The sequence below is a fragment of the Platichthys flesus genome, chromosome 12, assembly GCF_949316205.1.
Source record: "Platichthys flesus chromosome 12, fPlaFle2.1, whole genome shotgun sequence".
NCBI classification, from domain to species: domain Eukaryota; kingdom Metazoa; phylum Chordata; class Actinopteri; order Pleuronectiformes; family Pleuronectidae; genus Platichthys; species Platichthys flesus.
The window spans coordinates 1,950,484-1,970,277 of NC_084956.1; the positions used below are offsets into that span (position 1 = coordinate 1,950,484).

A 19,794-nucleotide genomic window follows, 5' to 3' on the forward strand; every position below is an offset into this window, starting at 1 on the left:
TTCCAGAAAGGAGTTGAAAGGTTTATCTTGTGTGTTGATATCAATGTCTCTGTGATAATCGAGTGTCAGCATGCCAGTCAGAAAACCCCTGCAGGTAGAAAACAGTGACGTCCAGTCGCAGAGAAGAAACCACGGGGTGTCCGACAGCAGCTTCACCCCAGGCGACAACAGCATCTGGATGGTGTGTTTGTATGTGTGTGTGTGTGTGTGTGTGTGTGTGTGTGTGTGTGTGATTTAATCTGAGCAAAGTGTGTGTTTATAGTGCAGCAAGATGATCTGCCCTCACCACCAGAAGAGAAGGGGGGGGGGGGGGGGGGGTTGGAGGGATGGGTTTAAGCTTGTTAATACAAACACCAATCAGATTCTCTAGAGTGAGCCTGGAAATCCTCCCCCCCCCCCTCTCTCTGGATTTGGACTCCATCCTCACCCCCTCATCTGTCTCCCCCCCCTCCCTCCCTTCCTCCAGCATAAGCATCGTTTCCCAGGAAGCAAGTGAAAATTGATTGTGATAGGGTTAAGCCAGTGCTGTTGTCCACGCACACACACACACACACAGACACACAGACACACACAAATCCAAAAGAATGGGATTAAAATAAAGTGCTGCACGAGACAAAAGACCTGCTTCCTGTTTTTCATCATCTGTAGACGAGGGATTCAAAATATTACAAGAGTGAGATGAATTTCAGGGGGTGTGGCCACAACTTCAAGATTTTATTTTTGTTCAAATCGACTGGTTAACACACGAGATTCACATTTTACAATAAATGAAACTGATTGAAAATAGGTACAGCTGTGCTCAGTGGTTTTTTTGTGCCAGTTTACATGTTCCACTTCTGCAAAAAATATTATAATGAGTTTTCAAAGAAGTGCATTTCACGGTTGAATAAGTTTAAATGTCTAATTTTAACAGCTTTATATAAACAGTTGAAGGATAAACATTTCAAAATCAACCTTGTGCAATATGAATATATGATTTTCCGCTAATGGACCCAAACATCTGGAGGATATTTAGATGTGCGAGGCAAAGATCTCATGATGCTGACGCTTCACATCCGTGTTTGATTACACAACTGATGATTATTAACGCTCGCATTTCAAAGCACGTAATTATTTTATTTATCCGGTGAAATGAAAATAAATTACATTAAATGAGGGCGTCAGCTCCCAAACCTCCAAACCCCCATCTACAACATTCTCTAAACCAAACTTCCTCAAATCTTGACCCCAGCCGTCATAAAACAGATTTTTACTTCAACAGCGATTTGTAAAAACTTTGGAGAGGCACCGACAATTAATGCTGCTCTGCCGCCCAGGGTGTGAGATCAGAGAGGAGGACGCCTCTGCTCATCAAACACCGAGCAGCTCCAGGAACCAGCTGCTGCTGCAGAGGAGATGGAAACTCTGAGCTGGAGCTGAATCAGAGCCAGCGTGCTGCTGCTGCTCAGTCAAACAAATACAGGTTAACCATAAATAAACCAGAGCTACCAGAGCCGCCAGGCCAGAAGGTAGAGTTTATTTAACAGACAAAACCCTGACAACCAGTTCACCTATACTGGGTCGCTCTGGCAGAGGACTGGATTCCAGCAACCGGGCCCGGTGTCTCTGGCCGAGAGGCTGAAGGCTAATCGGACGCAGGAGATGATCGGTCAGCCGTGATGAGAGGGGAGACAGGAAAGTGAGAGGCCGAGAGGCAAGAGGGGGATACACACACACACACACACACACACACACACACACCCAGAGGCATGAGGCTTTAGTCAGTGGCCCGGGGGCAGCAGTCCTATTTGATTATGATTAAGAAATTAATCTGCAGTCCCACTCAATACGGATTAATGAGCTATAGATAGTTCTCATTAATCTTCTATAGCAATAATGACATTAATGTCATTAAGAGGATCTGGATGTAGTTAGCACCATTTGAGTTTCTTGCTGGACCCCTGCCCACTGTGTGTGTGTGTGTGTGTGTGTGTGTGTGTGTGTGTGTGCGTCTGTGTGTGTGTGTCTGTGTGTGTGTGAGTGTTAGCCAGCCAATTCAAGTCCTGTGAAAGTAAAGACCTGTCATGTTGTACGATTAGGTGAGAATAAGGTGCGAGGTTAAAAGTTCCATTTACCTAATCAACTGAACATGTCAAACCAAATCCTTCACCCGTCCATCACCGCTGCTGGATCCGCTGACCCTGGATCAGCTGACCCTGGGCGAGAGGCGGAGGCACAAAGAACCATTCACACTCTGATTAAGAGCTGCAGGCGATCTGGAGTCTGCAGTTAACCTACACGTCTCTAGAGTGTGGCCAAACTCAGACAAGCTCCGCCCAGAAAGACTGGGATTTGTACCACTGTACCACTATACCACTGTACCACTGTGCCATGTTGTTCTAGTGGAGAAAGGGACCTGACTCATACTTCAGTTGACTAATGGCCGCTCTAGAAACTGCTGTGCACTTTCATTTTCAGTGAAAACCAAAAGATTTAATCAAAGTTATGTTTTGACTCTTTAATAAAACTATTAAATGCCAGTGAAGTTAATTGTCAATGTCACATTAACTCAGTTATCGGTTAAATTAATAATCACCCAACATTTGAGAAAATGGATTTGGAAGTTTAATTCCTGATAACAAATTTTTGTTAAAGTGAAACATCGAGCAGTGAGGAGGAGATAAGAAGTAAGAAGAGGAGGAATAATGAAACACACACACACACGTCAGTGACAAGAACATGAGCAACACATTCCTCTCTGCCCGCACACACACACACACACACACACACACACACACACACACTCTCACTGTTGTTCCAGCTGTGCTGAGGCACAGCCAGATAAAATATAGAATCAGGAAAAACACACACATGTGGACATACCATTCTCTCCGGGTGGAATAATCCCACTGAAAGATGTAAACATTGATATAAACGTGTGTTACACATATTTAACAGAGATGAGAGAAGATAGAGAAAATAAATGGTGATGATGGTCAAGATGTGAAATTGTGTTTGATTTGCACAGAAAATAAACACAATCAGGTTTTGGTGAAACACACAAAGACTTAAATGAGGAGAATGTCACTGAACTTTTAAATAAAGTGCGACAACAGTATCACACCCTGAGTTTCTGCAGCCGAGGAGAATAGGTTCTGCCGCCGGGGTCTGGATCATAGGTTTGTACAGACGTGTGTGTTTGTACGTGCATGTGTGTGTTTGAGGTCTGATGTTAATAGGTCTCATTATGAGCAACCTGTAATCAGTAAAAATAGCAATGTTGCCCCGTGTTTATTCTGCACACACATGCATGTAGCGCAACACATACATACACATACACACATCCACACACACACTCACACACACACACACACACACACAGACACACACACACACACCTAACCTTTATGTTTCACATGATCATTCAATTTCAAGGCACATATGTGTGTGTGATTACATGGAGCTGGGGTCTCTGAGGCCACTTGAGCCCTATGGTCATGGAGGTGCCTACACACACACACACACACACACACACACACACACACACACACACAGTCAGAGTGAGGTCATCGCAGAGAGAGTGACAGCTCCAGGAAATGAAACACACCTCAGATTACAGCTAAACAACATTGGCTAACATTGAAAACATGTGGCTGTGCTCGGCTGGCCCGCTCCGTCACGGCCGTGCGTGTTTCCTGATTGAAACCTTTCCTTCCCCCGGCTGCTTCGCTTTAAACACAAACAGCAGAGTGTGAAAGTGTCACACAGAGAACACCCAGGACTCCTCTCTCTGCTGGGTCCTGACTCTCCTCTCTCCCCTGCAGATCTCCTGGTTCCCTGCTCCTTCCTGTCGGAGACATCAAGACGAGAGACGCCATCTGCTGCTGTTTAATATTAAAGTCAAGTTTTTTTTTTGAGATAAGTAAACCATCACTGAAGAGGTTTCCGTTGAGTGTTTTTCATGTGATCACGAGCATCAAGTGAGTCTTTGCTCGCTGACAGTCAGCCGCCATCACACCAGGCGTTTCTCCACCAGGAGAGAATCCTTTAAAAGTCTTTGCTCTCACATCCAGACGCGAGCTTCAACCAGGAAGAGGAAACGTGTCCTCGCTCCAAAGCAGAAGCTGCAGAGCGCACGGTGCTTCTGATGAATGATTATTAGATACGTGACTGGTTCTTTACATTTAAAACACAACGATGAAGAGAATCAGATGCATCATCATGAGGTGACTTATATCATATGATGACGAATGGTTGATGGTGTCTCTGATCTTACTGGATGCAAAAGTTAATTCTATTATTGTTGAGTGTGAACTTGAAGTTGAACCTATGAGCTCCACAAGTTAATCATGTGGAGATACACCTTCGAGCAATAGTCCTACAAAGTTTGACATAAATCCATTCATGCATTGAATAGTTATTTCATACAAATGGTTAAAAAACAAAATGTAATCTACTTCCTGCAAAGCGGCTGCACAGGCTCTTTGTAGAAAAGTTTATTTCAGAATATTTAAAGTTGTTGATTCTCTGAAGAGTCACAGAGACAATGTGATGAATCATAGACGTTAAGAAATCAATCTGTTGATCTAATGACTCGTCAGTGTTCCCAGTTCAGTTGAGCTTAGTGTGTAGCAATGTGAATTAGCATCCTTAAACTACAGTATGTTGCTCTTATGCTCTTTGAGCGTTTTACAGCCTGGGACACGGATTAAAAATCACTTGACAAAAAAAACAGAAATCAGAAACACGCTGTGACTTTGTTCTTCCTTTGATCTGAGGAGAGTTTGACTTTTATTCTGTCCCTGAATCAGACGACAGCTTTAAAGAGAAACAACCTAAAATGAGTCAGCGAGTCAACTCCCACCAAAGTAATCTGACTCTAATCTCTTCCCCTGAGCTCGTATTAAAGAAAGAACCCATCCGATCATCAGCAGCGTTGTGTAACCAGTAACTGCTGATGTGTAGATTGAACTAATTGTACACAAGTTGGAATAAAACCATGAATCTAAAGAATGATGCTCCACTGTAAATGTGAAACCTCTGGAATGCCCGAAGGTGGATGTCAGAAGTTTGTGGGTTTTTCTTCCTCCTCTGGAACTGGAGGCTGGGATCAGTTCCCAGTGGTCACACTGGATTCCAGCGGTGACGAGCTGTCATGGGGGAGAAAGTATCAAAACCACTCATACAACATAATCCACTTATCCGCCACTCATCCAGGCACGCTCATTATGCTCCAAACACTCATATGTTTGAGCCAGATTCGAATAAATACGCTGCTTTCATCTCAGTTTACATGTATGACCTCGCGGCTCAGGCCCTGATTATACTGTAAACCAGATACAGACACATGTAAGTGGATCATACTGATGCTAAATGACACAGAGGTTCCAACCTAATTACCGTCCGGACCACAACACCCATCATAAACCAGCGCTGGAGTTTCTGACTGACTGGGAAACAAGTCACTTTGTGTTTTTATTGGAACATTGGAAGAAAATCTGAAAACAGTTTATGCACAAAGTGGATTTATAAAGTGTTTTGGAACGAAGCCCTTCAGCTCGATTCCCTCAGAAAGTGGGTCATCGACTGTGTGTGAAGACGGAGGTTGTGTTGAGACTGACTCGTGATTGGTCGAGCAGGACCTCGATACTGCTGCTCCCTCCCCTGATTGGCACGGGGTCCAATGAAGTCACTGGTGCAGGATGACAGCGTTTGTGTATTTTGTTTATTTAGTCTCAAAACTCACGTAGATAACAAAAAATCTCCCAAAACCATAACACAAACTTATCAGAAACATTTAAACACACACCAGTGATAGAAAAACCACATTAAAATTAAATGATATGTATTTAGACTTTTTAATTTTGCCCACGTCCCAACTGTTAGCGTGGAGGAGGTGAAGACCAAGCCACCAGGGGGCAATTAAAATACTTTGGCCTCACACACACACACACACACACACACACACACTCTTCCTAACCCTTCCTACACTGATTTATCTTCCCTTTATATAACTTACTTAAGTCAGTTGTGTGGAAGCAGAGAAAATCAGTGTTTATTTAAACTGGACGTACAACCGAGTTTGACTAAAGCAGGAAGTGAGTGAACGTGTTAATCAAAAGGAAAGTAAGAGAAGTTTGTAAGAGTAAAAAACTCACTGAGAATAATTATTCTGTTTTATTATCTGTGATAAATACTGATTTCAAGTTTGTGTGTGTGTGTGTGTGTGTGTGTGTGTTTGGACATCAAGAAGAAGAGGAGAGGATTATCAACACACAGTTAATCTCATTATTCCACATCAAAAAGAGAGATAAAAAACACTTCCTCACACACTTAGAGTGACACAAACACACACACACACACACACAAATCCTCCAACCTACACAGCTACACGTCTTGTCTGTCTCCACCCGCTGATCAGACCTGAGACAGGAGCTGCAGAGACACAGAGTCATTATGCATAATGTCAATAATTTGAATTAAAGCGGTTCTCCGTGGTTGTGGTGTTGTGTTTACACAAAGTTGTGTGACTTGCAAGAAATTATTTTTAGTAACGAGTGTGACTCTGTTGGGATTGTGGACTTTTTTGTGTAGTCCTGGTTTTACTTGTATGTCTGCATCCACCAGTTCTGACAACTGGTTCTGGACATTTACTGGAGTTTGACAGCAGGAGATTCAGCTCTGTGTCCTCATCACCAGAGGTTTTTCAATCTTATTGATTTTTCCCAGTTGACATCTTCATCTGCGTCGGCTCCTCTTTCTCATCCTGCACGTGCTTTGTGCGGCGCGTCAGATTAGACAAAACGACCGCAGGCTGATAATTACACAGCTTGATGATCGGAGTGAATCACGATGTGTTATCAGGACTTTCTGCGACAGAGTGAGAGAAAGAGTGAGAACGGTGAGTGTGTGTGTCTGTGTGTGTGTGTCTGTGTGTGTCTGTGTGTGTGTGTGAGATCCAGGCCGCTGCACATATGGTGAACATGTTTTTAATTTGATAAAAAACCAATTCAATAAGTCTTCTCAGCTGCAGTGACCCAGTTGATCTCTAATCTCATTCACATAAACAGGAACAGTGTAAAGTTCTCAGGTGTCAAAGCACAGGGATGGGCCCGGTTAGCTGAGTGTGTGTGTGTGTGTGTCTGTGTGTGTCTGTGTGTGTGTGTGTGTTACTAAACTTTATTTGTCTTTCCTGCTGTTTTACTTTCGCTCTGACTGGTTTTGCTCTGAACTTCTTTTACCTGGTCTTCATGTTCTTTCTCGACCCTCTGAACCGAAAGAAGATTGACTGAGAAGAAATCAAATACTTTTACTGATTAAACGAACAATTTAAAATGTAACTATATCATCATGTATACTCCACAGACCTGTGTGTGTACTTGAAGGAGAAGTACTCATAAAGCTGGTGAGAACTAAAGTGCCTTCTATTTCTAGAGAAATCCGAAATGTGAACAATTAATCAGTATTCTTTCAATCAAAATCAGTTGATATGAAACCTAGTAGACCTCTTAGAAACCGACATATTTGTGTTGCCCTCTGCTGGTCAGACTGAGAATGCAGGTTTCAGGAACACATTGGAGCGTTTCTGGATTCTGCTCCAGTTCGACCTCGTCTGGACAAAATAAAAACATTATCTACAGAAACTTTCAGAGATGAAATGAACAGGACACTTGGTTTTCAACTTCTCAGGTTTATTTAGCAGATTTGATAATTGTATGAAAATATTTTTTATCCAATATATAAAATAAGCTAAAAATAAACTGCTAACATCTAGCTCTGCTCAGATGTTCAAGTCGGTTTGATGATTTGAAGGATCTGGATTCGAGCCGGATCCCAGACACAATCCTCCTCCAGGCCACTCTTCACCATCCCACAGTGGGGGGGCACCCAGGCGGTGTCATACCCGTGGTTGTGCCAGGTCTCCCGAAGCGGGTGATTCTGGCGATTGATGGCGATCACTTTTCCAACCCGTACCTTGACCTTAATGACAGCTCTGTCGTACTCAGGGTGATCAATGGGATAACGGCTAGCTTTCTTCAGGTCTCTGCTGAGGTAGACACCGCGGCCGAGCATCCCCCCCGAGGACTGTCGGAAACCGTACATCTGGATGGCTGTGGCACACGCCTTGGTGGTCCCGTGGTACATGACGTAGGTTCGCTCATTGACCGGCTGAGAGAGTCCGAGCCGAAAGGTGCCAGGGGGCGGATCGAAGTCGTCTTCAGCCCAATACATGTTGGTGTCAGTCGTTCTGCAGAGATTAATGGTATTATTATAATTATTATGATAATATTATAATTATTATTTCACATGATTGAAGCCAGAAAATAAAAAAATGATTTGACGACATATCACAACGTGTACTGGTCCGTCACTATCACCTAACCCAGTGATGACAGTGTTCAATATCTGTGTCTGGTGACCCCCCCCCCCCCCAAAAAAAAAATAATGACAGCTTCTTCCTTCAAACTAAAATCATCTGTTCTGCTGCCTCTCAAACTCTGTTTCCTTCAACCAGCTGGTGTCACCAGATCATCAGGAAGTTTCGATGAAGCCTCTTTAAGTTTAGAGCTGAAAACAGGAAGTGCTCATGTGAAACATTAGGTAAATAAAGATGGACACTGTTTACTGTTTTGCATTTGGCATTTGCATTTCACTTTTTACTTCACTTATTATATCTTTTATCTTTCATATATTTTTATTCAGAAATGTTTACGTCAAAATAAATGCTACTTTGAATAAATATTGGAAAAAATTGAGTAAATAAGCCGTAAACAGTGAGTAAATATATACTGTTTTTTTTAATTTTTTTTATTGCTTTTCCTATGTATGTTGTATTTATTGCGTTTTATGTTTCTATGTTCATTGTATGCACCAATAACCAGAGCAAATTCCTTGTAGGTGTAAACCTACTTGGCAATAAAATACTTCTGATTCTGATTCTGATTCTGATTCTGATTCTGGTCCATGCGGCCATCTGGTGTAAAACAGTGTCAAACAGGCACTCAATCAATCAGGAGTCGGTCTCAGCTGTCAATCATGTCTGTCAATCAATCTGGTTTTATATCTTTCAAACCAAGCTGATCAGAAACATGAGCACTGGATGATACTGAAGCAGACAGACTTTAACTGCTGCTGATGTTTCCACAGTGATCAACTAAAGCTCACTTCTTCTTCTTCTGTGCATATAAAAGAGTTCTCCAGCCCTGACTTAATTAAAAAGTTGTTTCTCATGATTTAAAATGATAAACGTTAAATCAAGCCTAATAAAACAGGTCCATGGTTTTTACAGAGCTCAGATATTTTTGCAGATTTAGGCCTGAACACATGAATCCGTTTCTTCCACTGAATGTTTCAGAACAAACTTTCCATCAGACAAACACAGATGAAGATCTTCATCTTTAACCGCTGGCTGTAAAACAAATGGCCCCTCGGGGATAATGCAGATATCCTTCACTCCTTCATGAGATATTTATAGTAAAACCAGATTTGTAGGAGAAACAAAGTGAGTGTTCACATACCTTAGTGTGCGACAGTGAACAGTGTGTGAGTCCTTTTGAAAACTTTTAGGGAGTGGCCCTTATAAACGTTCACTTCGAGTTTCGCTTTCGTTTACTTTCAGATATTTAGAGATTATGACGCAGCAGGATGTCGGGTCCAGCTGGTTCCCAACAAAAAAAGAAGGCGTGGGGAACATCCTGGAGAGCTGAACACGTTTTGTTACATATTTTAAATGGATGAATCCTGTGTCATTAAAAAAAATCTTCAGTGTTAAAATGGAACTCATCTGCATGTGAGATTCAGTGCAGGCGTTAAAAAGTTCTGTGCTGCTAGTCTGTGCGTGGCTCGTGTATAAAATAATAATTAAATAATAGGGTTAGGGTTAGAGCAGTCAAGGTGAATGTTTCTGTCTCCGTTTCTCTCTGAGCTTTTCTATCACTGAAAAAGTGTTTTTTAATCGTATCTAATTACCTCAGTTGGAACATTTCACTTCCTGTCAACAACCACATGTGACTTCAAACATCTGTGAGGGACAACATCTTCATATGAAAGAGATTTACTCATCTTTATACATGTTTCAAACGGAAACTCACCTTATCTTCAGTGTGGGTTTGTGTCTGTGTGAGTGTGTGTGTGTGTGTGTGTGTTTGTGTGTGTGTGTGTGTGTGTGTGTGTGTGTGTGTGTGTGTGTGTCACTCATGCCAATGTTACTAATCTTTATTTGTCTTTCCTGCTGTTTTACTTTCGCTCTGACTGGTTTTGCTGTGAACTTCTTTTACCTGCTCTTCATGTTATTTCTCCACCCTCTGAATCAGAAATGTGAATAATTAATCAGTATTTTTTAAATCAAACCCAGTTGATATGAAACCTTAGAAAACCGACTTTTTTGTGTTGCCCTCTGCTGGTCAGACTGAGAATGCAGGTTTCATGCTGCACATTGGCATCACTCTCTGGAGTCTACTTGTAAATATAAAGCTGCTGTCCGTCATCTGTTAGCTTAGCATAATGAAACAAGAACCTCTTTAACATCACTAACATCATCATATCTTGTGTTTTTATTTTAACCCAAAGTCCAAACGTGACGCATCATGATTTCTGGAGGTTTATGTGTTGGAGCGTTTCTGGATTCTGCTCCAGTTCGACCTCGTCTGGACAAAATAAAAACATGATCTACGGAGTTTCAGAGATGAAATGAACAGGACACTTGGTTTTCAACAAACAGCTTCTCAGGTTTATTTAGCAGATTTGATAATTGTAGGAAAATATTTGTATTCCAATATATAAAATAAGCTAAAAATACTCTGGTGACATCTGGCTGTGCTTAGGTGTTCTAGTCGGTTTGATGATTTGAAGGATCTGGATTCGAGCCGGATCCCAGACACAATCCTCCTCCAGGCCACTCTTCACCATCCCACAGTGGGGGGGCACCCAGGCGGTGTCATACCCGTGGTCGTGCCAGGTCTTCTGAAGCTGGTGATTCTGGTGATTGATGGCGATCACTTTTCCAACCTGTACCAGGACCTTAATGACGACCCTGTCACACTCATCGCAATCAAGGGGATAACGGCTAGCTTTCTTCAGGTCTCTGCTGAGGTAGACACCACGGCCGAGCATCCCCCCCGAGGACTGTCGGAAACCCGACTTCTGGATGGCTGTGGCGCACGCCTTGGTGGTCCCGTGGTACATGACGTAGGTTTGACCATTGACCGGCTGAGAGAGGTCGAGCCGAAAGGTGCCAGGAGGCGGATCGAAGTCGTCTTCAGCCCAATACATGTTGGTGTCAGTCGTTCTGCAGAGATTAATGGTATTATTATAATTATTATCATAATATTATAATTATTATTTCACAGGATTAAAGCCAGAAAATAAAAAAATGATTTGACGACATATCACAACGTGTACTGGTCCGTCACTATCACCTAACCCAGTGATGACAGTGTTCAATATCTGTGTGTGGTGACCCCCCCCCCCCCCCCCCCTCCAACATAAAATCAAATGACAGCTTCTTCATTCAAACTAAAATCATCTGTTCTGCTGCCTCTCAAACTCTGTTTCCTTCAACCAGCAGGTGTCACCAGATCACCAGGAAGTTTTCATGAGGCCTCTTTAAGTTAAGGGCTGAAAACAGGAAGTGCTGATGTGAAACATGAGGTAGAAAAAGATGGTCCACGCGGCCATCTTGTGTAAAACAGTGTCACACAGGCACTCGATCAATCAGGAGTCGGTCTCAGCTGTCAATCATGTCGGTCAATCAATTGGTTTTTATATCTTTCAAACCAAGCTGATCAACATGAGCACTGGATGATACTGAAGCAGACAGACTTTAACTGCTGCTGATGTTTCCACAGTGATCAACTAAAGCTCACTTCTTCTTCTTCTGTGAATATAAAAGAGTTTTTCCAGCCCTGACTTAATTAAAAAGTTGTTTCTCATGATTTAAAATGATAAACGTTAAATCAAACCTAATAAAACAGGTCCATGGTTTTTACAGAGCTCAGATATTTTTGCAGATTTAGGCCTGAACACATGAATCTGTTTCTTCCACTGAATGTTTCAGAAGAAGATCTTCATCTTTTACCGCTGGCTGTAAAACAAATGGCCCCTCGGGGATAATGCAGATATCCTTCACTCCTTCCCGACATATTTATAGTAAAACCAGATTTGTAAGAGAAACAAAGTGAGTGTTCACGTACCTGAGTGTGTGACAGTGAACAGTGTGTGAGTCCTTCTGAAAACTTTTAGGGAGCGGCCTTTATAAACGTTCACTTCGAGTTTCACTTTCGTTTACTTTCAGATTTTTAGAGATTATGACGCAGCAGGATGTCGGGTCCAGCTGGTTCCCAACAAAAAGAAGGTGTGGGGAACATCCTGGAGAGTTGAACTTACTTTGTTACATATTTTAAATGGATGGCTCATGTGTCATTAAAATAAATCTTCAGTGTTTAAATGGAACTTATCATCTGCATGTGAGATTCAGTGCAGGCATAAAAAAGTTCTGTGCTTCTAGTCTGTGCGTTGCTCGTGTATAAAATAATAATTAAATAATAATAATAATCATTATTAATATTACACAACAGCTTAATTGAATTTCCTATTTGGATGCATTCTTTACATCTTTGAAAAAAATTTAAATGTGAATACGGGGTCACCCCAAATTTCTGATTGCCCCATCATGAGATTAACTTTATACATGTTTCAAACGGAATCTTCGGATCCTCCTTATCTTCAGTGTGTGTGTGTGTGTGTGTGTGTGTGTGTGTGAGACAATTTTGTGAGAATTAAATTTTATAGGACAAAAATCATCCCACCCTAGAAAACTTAATTTCATCCAGGCTGAGCGATACCCCCCCCCCCCCCCCCCATCCAGGGCGCGGTGCCATGACGCTCCTGCAGAAACACCCAGATCTGCTCCACTCACATTTCATGACAAGTCAACATGAACCATGTGCTGGAGAAAACAAACAAGTCCTCTCACTCTCAGAGAATCCTCAAACAAATTCACCAGTGTTGACTTTAACAACAATAATAATATTTTTACCATCCGAGGTAGAAGGCCCACAACCTACGAAATGGTGAAACAGTGTCACATGATCTCGTAGAAGTCACAAGTGTGTTTTATATTCACAACGTCAAGGGGAAGAACTACACTACCCCCAATCCTCAAGTGTAATGGAGATAGATCTGTGATTGGTGGAGCTGCTGTTACCGTGGACATTTTCTACCACAACTGATTGGTTGGTTCAGCGTTAGCTCACGCTCAGCAACTGGGATTTCTATTTCTAAACTGCTGTGGTTTTTTAGAGATGAGGAAAATTTGCCAAAATGGTGAAAATCTCTACACCAAGGTTTGCAGTGGTTTATGGGAAGTGCGGCTTCTTTACGCCCCCTAGTGGCCAGCTGCAGTTTAGGTCATAAACCCGGCCTCCTGACATGTTGACTCAAAAGTCAAGTTCTCGTTAGATAACTTATCAAAGATGGTTATGTTATTTTCATGTATCACACTGATTTAAGTTCAAGTATTTAAGGTTTTAGGTAAGTTTGGTTTTAATTAGTTATTTGATGACGTGAAAAACGTCTCCACACCACTTTGGGGACTCCGCCTCCGAATTACCTTTGTGGGCAGAATATTTTGTCTTTAAACATGTGATCTAATTTAATCCCTTTGTGCACAGGAATCTATTAAATGTAAAACGTGCAGTGATGTCGACCTGAGTAAATTAAACCCCTCTTTGTGCCGGGAGGTTTCACGTATCATCACGTTCAGTAACTGAGAGAAGAAGTGAAATAATTATCTTGGGTGGATTTAGACTCTGCGGCTCCACCCAGTGAAAATCCTAAATGTTATTTTCTTTTTCATTTTGTTGCATCACGACCCGGCTTCGAGAAACCGAGTGAAACCCGAGCATCCAGCTGTGTGACACACAGGTCAGTGCTGCAGAGCTCCACTGTCAGGGGGAACTACTTTACTATTATTAAATCCTTTTTTGTTATTATTTGTTTGTGTGAAAACAGTGAACTAAAAAATATAATCTCATCATTGACTGAATCACTGATGGAGGGAATTTGCCCAAAACTGAAAACTAATTCATACAAATTTTTTTCTGTACATGCACATTGAATTTGTTACTTTTTAATACATCTATCATTTTTACCCCATGGTCGGGATTCATTTCTATCCTCGTGCTTCCCCCTCTTGGAAGAGGTCTGTTATTGCAATGCTCAAAATTTGAGTACATTTTCAATGATAGTAGTTGATTTAAATCGTTATTTCGGACATGGGTTGAGTTATTGGTTATTTCTCCCACTTTTCTTTGCATCGCAACAATAATATATTGATTTAATATTTTATAATAAACCATCTCACCCATCTTTTTATCTACTTTAGGACATTTTGAGTCGGTTTGCTAATTTTACTATTTATGTGAAGCAGAGAAACATCCACAAGAAAAACTGTGTCTTAACGTATTTGTTATAATTGTCCCTTTTCCTTTTCAGAAGCTTCAGAAGCTCTGAAAAGGAAAAGTTTCCATAATCATGAACCTTCAGGATTCTTTAGCAGTTTACTATCCTCGTGCTGCCCCCTGCTGGAAGAGCTGTGGAGTTACAAGACTGAGAGGAAACTACACATTTATCCCACTTTCTGTACATCAGATGTATTAATGTGTGTGTGTGTGTGTGTGTGTGTGTGTGTGTGTGTGTGTGTGTGTGTGTGTGTGTGTTTGTTTGCTTATTTGTTATCTTTTTTTTATACACAAAACCACAGAAACCTCCTGAAGAAGATCGTCGTATTAAAAATAGCAGTTACTTCTCTGAATGAGAATAATTTACTATCATTGTCTCAATTTCCCCCAAAGCTTCAAATCAATTCAGAAATACATTATAAAATATGAAAACTATCAACTTTCAATTTGATTTTAAATATAACCAAATGACTTTTGTCCTTGATCATGACATCACGTCTGTCTTAGTGCTGCCCCCTCCTGGAACAGGTTAGTAATTACAATGCTCAGAGGAAACTACACAGATGTTTTAAGTGTGTTTTGTTCTGGACTGAACTCACACAACATTGATGAATAATGTTTTTTAAATCTCCTGATTCTATCTTTGCAAAGTATTTTTATAATTTCAATATCACTGCAACAACTTGTTCAGACTTGTGTCTATTGCTCCAAAGGGTTTTTCAATGTGAAAAATATGAATACAAACGATTTGATTTCATGTTTAACTTGGTTTTTGCAACTGCTCCTCTAAAGACAGTTTGTATTATTCCTACTCATGTTGATTACAAACAACGACTTATGTCAATGCTACACACAAGGCTGCTGAGCTGGTTTCTATCTCTGCACAATATGGGCAACCTCCAGTGTTGGTATAGGCCTTAATATAAAGACAGTAGAATGATGTGGGTGTGGATGAAGACATTTGTGTGTCTGCATTTGTTGAACACTGAGGCCTCAGAATTAAATCCTCACTCTGCGATTGTGTAGAATTAAAATACAAAAGCTGCCTTGACAATTTCCCCAAATGACAGCATATGAGGAATCTTCACGAAGTGGAGCTCTGAGAGTTTCAGGCTTCCTGAGGCTTCCGGCCTCGTGATGATGCTTCACTAACGACTGCGGTCGACCACTTGTCCGTCTGTTTATTTCTCTCTGTCTGGCTCGTGACCTCTTAACTGCTGCCGTGTCTGGTCAGAGCAAATCATCAGTCACCGTGTCACATGGTCCTGGAAGTTCAGAGGTCGAACTCTGACCTCGTAAAACCTGGGACCTGCTCCGTCTACTACACACACACGCACACACAGACACACACACACTGGTCAACGGGAGGGCAATCGGAGGTGATCAGACATTAACGTTGAGCTTGAGACCGATGAAGACACACACACACAGAAACACAAACAGATGTTATCAAGCCCCTAAAAATAGAGTTCAAGTGGTTTTCTCAAAGATTCAAGTTGTGTTACTCTCACCAAAATCCAAACGTGATGTAGTTTGCTGCTGTATTTGTGTTAAACTGGATATAAACAGTGGTTCCTAATGAAGTGGTCACGTTGAACATTTGTTTTAAATCATTATCTGAGCATTGAATAAAAAAAACAATGTGTTGAGTTGAATGACTTTTAATTTGGAGGCACTTTCCATTCACACAAAAGTTGAAAAACTAAGAAGTAAATCACATCCTCTTCATCCTTATGTTCACGTGTGTTTTCTTTTTTTGTACAGGAGAAATGAAACAAGTATATTTTTAATTTATGTCCAGACTGTTTCTTACAAGCTTCTTAAGTCTCTGAGGAAAATGTGGAATCCCGCCGACCGTGTCACAGTTGTCAAATCCAAACACAACCTCTGAGTCTGCGGGAATTTAAGAAAACTATTTTTATAGAACTGAGTGGAAAAGATGGGAAAGCAAAGTATAAATAAATAAGGTTCGAGGCGTATCCGCCTGCTGTAGTGAAGTGTGAGACGTTCTAACACTGGCCTTTAGTCTAAAGAGTTCATTGTCATCAATATTTTTATTCCCTACACACGATCTTTACCATGACTTCTGGGTCGTTTGGTGCTGGAGTTATTGAGAGATAAATCCTTAGTGGACTGACTCCTCTGAACTGGGACCAGCATCAGTGTACAAGCAGGAACATTAAAAGGGATGAATCAAGAGGGGACATGCTCCTGTAAGACGTGAATAATATGGTTTTTTTTAGTTTCTCAGTGCTACAGAGAGGGAATGAGAGACAAGTAGACGAGAATGCACAAGAGGAGGAGACGTTGTCCTCAGGAGCTCTTGTCTTTGTCTTCGAAGTAGCTCTGTTCGATGCGTCTGCAGAACGACAGCAGGTTGCCGTAGCCCTTGATCCGCTCGGCCAGCTCGGTGCTGGTCAGTCGGGTCGTCAGTATCGTGAACAGGTGACCGAACACCAAGGCGTCCAGCTCTGTGGGCCTGAAACACACACACACACACACAAACACACAGTAAGTGTTACTGCTAAAACTGGTTCAACTTAAAGATTAGGTCAATAATGTGATCATGCACCACCTGCCATTAATACCCAGCATAATAGTCTTTATTTACAGGGATGTATCACTACTGTTCTTTCACTCAGCTTCAGATGAAAACCCAGAAGACAATAAACCAACAGTGCTTCACACATTTCTGCTGTAGTTGTCATAACTAGTTTAAAGTTACCCTGAGAAACTTTTTCAGGTTTAAACAGCAACAGTTTCCAACTGAGTTTGAAGTTTCACTGACTTAGAATATGTGGAGAGTTTCCTCCTTCTTTCCCACTTCTCACCCTGAATGTCTGATCTATGTAACTGAGGTGAGTTGATGGGATCTCCTGTGGAACTGGCTGAGTCATTAAAAACCTGTTAATCTCCAATTTTCAGCCGGAAACTTTAAAAAACATGAAGAATTCTAAACAGAGTTTGGTGGATTTGTTACAGCAGCAGCTCCAGTGAGTGGGACTGTGCAGTCAGAGCTCACACACTCTCTCACACAGACACACACACTCTCTCACACAGACACACACACTCTCTCTCTCTCACACAGACACACACGGATACGTACTGTTTATTAAAGAAGAACGGTTGTGTTCCCAGCCTCTGAGAAAGTGCCTGGCAGCACTGACTGACATCTTCATAAACCTGAAACACACGAGCAGAGGAAAAGGTTTTTATATTTTTGTATCTGAATCAGAAGCATCTGAGGAAACGTGGATTCCCCGGCGGCCGCTCACCTGCGCCAGCGTTTTCCCTCCCCAGCCGATGGCGTTCATCTTCCTCTTAACCTCCCACTGCTTGTGATAGGCCAGGACGTTACTCAGCGGCCATGAGTACGGACTGCTGTATCGAGGACGAGAAATCTACACAAAACAGACACACACACACACGCTGATGAAGAGTCTATATTCATTATCTGAATAACTAATGAAAGGAGAGAGTCAAGAAAACTGTTCACACCTCAGCTGCTGTGGCATCATCACACCACTGGATGAACAGCTGTAGAGAGGAGAAGAGACTTCAGTGATTGGTTGACAATATCCAGGGATATTGTGTGTAACTGTCATTGTGTGTGTGTGTGCATGTGTGTACCTCAGCAGTAAGCAGCATGTTGTTGACCAGCTCCATGTACGCTTTCATTTCAGCTCGTTGAACGTCATCCAGGCCGTCGCTCAGAGAATGACCCTGAAAACCAGACACACACTGAATATGAGTTCTCTACACAACCGAGTGAATCCTCGACACAAACAGACGACGAGTGGATTCATAGAATGTGTGATGATCCCACAGAATACATCTCTGAACAACCAGCAGACAGTAAGCAGGTGAGTTTTGTGTTACTCACCTTTGCTTTGGTGAATTGTACTATTGGCCCGAGTTCTGACACCACCTGGTTTCCTACGTGAATAAAAGGGATCTTACCTGCAGAGACACACATTAAAACACACACAGACACACACAGATAGGGAGAGAAGAGTAAAGAAAGTTAATATCTTAGTCTTTGAGTCCACGTTTCGATCAGTTTATCGATAACAGCTTTAATTTCTCGGTGGAATGGCCGACACCAGAGAGACTGAGCCTCGGCAGCAGCACGTGCACTCACCAGACGGAGACATGTATTCAGCATTCGCTCTGCAAACCACCTGCACAGGTAAACCACACATCCTGAGGTAGGCCTGCACACTCAGAGACAAACAGGGGGACGTCATTTAGCAGAGGAATAATAAACCATTACAAATAGGAGATCAGGGAAATGACTGATGGGTTTTTAATTCATTCTGCAGATCGATCTCCGCGTCACGGAGTCGTCTGGGTTCATATCACGATACAGAGTCAACACACAGAGGAGACAGTGGGGACTGATGTTCACCTGCACAGCGAGAGACGAGGCGCAGTCCGACAGCAGAATCTGATCCTCTGTGAAACAGACACACAACAGAAACACAATGTTAACATCTACTTCAACAGAGATCGTTCATTCTGTGTGTGAGTCTCAGCTCAGAGTGGATTTACCCTTCAGCGGCTGGTACAAGGTCGCACTCTCAGGCCACGGCTCAGCAGCTGTCCAACACAAACAAACACAAACACACACATTTAGGGTTTTAACAACTGACATTCAGCTCATTTCACAGTGCAACACAACTATAATTGATTTAAATGGGATTTGGCATAACGGCAACAACACAACATTCAACATTCACAGGTTCGATGCCAGGTTAAATCAGATACAATTAATCATCACGTCACCTGACGTCACAGTGACGTGTTGCAGGTACCGTGACGTCAGGTGACAGGTGAGTAAAGATCCAAGATGGCTGTTTATTTATTTCTGCTGCAGCCGAGGAGCAGCTCGTGTCAGGAGCTGATTATAAATTAAAATAAGATGGTTTCTTTGGATTGACTCGTGCTTCTGACTCGCTGTGATGATGTTCGAGCTCCTGAGCAGGTTTGTGTTTTAAATCTGAATCGTTAAAGAGCAGAGTTTGTGCGGAAACAGCCGCTTGTTCCCCGGTTTGACGTGTAGGACGAACGTTAGCATGGCTAGCTAGGAGGCTAATGGCGGCTATGCTAAACAAAAGGTGACTTACCTGCCATCTGCGACACGAAGGCTTCCGCCGCCAGAGACATGACGCTGCCGGAAGAGTCCTCGAGTCAGAAGAAAGGTTCTAAACTCAGCGGGTGTCACAGCTCAGCGCAGGAAGTTTGAGGACAAGTGCAGCTCCTGCAGTCAACGACTGGTCCCACCGCCTTAATGTGCCGAGGAGAAACTGTGATGCAGATTGTTGGTTCCGAGGCTGTGGCGCTGCAGCTGCCTCGT

At 42.2% G+C, this 19,794-nt stretch overlaps 2 protein-coding genes across 2 annotated transcripts; both read right to left on the minus strand.

Moving 5' to 3' along the window:
• Positions 1 to 7,653: 7,653 nt before the first annotated feature.
• On the minus strand, positions 7,654 to 12,238 carry LOC133966204 (uncharacterized). Its single transcript, XM_062401007.1, has 4 exons — positions 12,171 to 12,238; positions 10,778 to 11,266; positions 10,505 to 10,508; positions 7,654 to 8,148 (listed from the first exon to the last, which is right to left on the minus strand). The coding sequence occupies exons 2-4, from the start codon at positions 11,248 to 11,250 to the stop codon at positions 7,768 to 7,770; spliced, it is 858 nt and encodes a 285-aa protein (XP_062256991.1). The 5' UTR covers positions 11,251 to 11,266; positions 12,171 to 12,238; the 3' UTR covers positions 7,654 to 7,767.
• A 3,845-nt stretch (positions 12,239 to 16,083) lies between these two features.
• mtx2 (metaxin 2) lies at positions 16,084 to 19,794 on the minus strand. Its single transcript, XM_062401001.1, has 10 exons — positions 19,565 to 19,794; positions 18,990 to 19,037; positions 18,847 to 18,893; positions 18,580 to 18,652; positions 18,322 to 18,398; positions 18,069 to 18,161; positions 17,937 to 17,975; positions 17,714 to 17,839; positions 17,545 to 17,621; positions 16,084 to 16,917 (listed from the first exon to the last, which is right to left on the minus strand). The coding sequence occupies exons 1-10, from the start codon at positions 19,602 to 19,604 to the stop codon at positions 16,752 to 16,754; spliced, it is 786 nt and encodes a 261-aa protein (XP_062256985.1). The 5' UTR covers positions 19,605 to 19,794; the 3' UTR covers positions 16,084 to 16,751.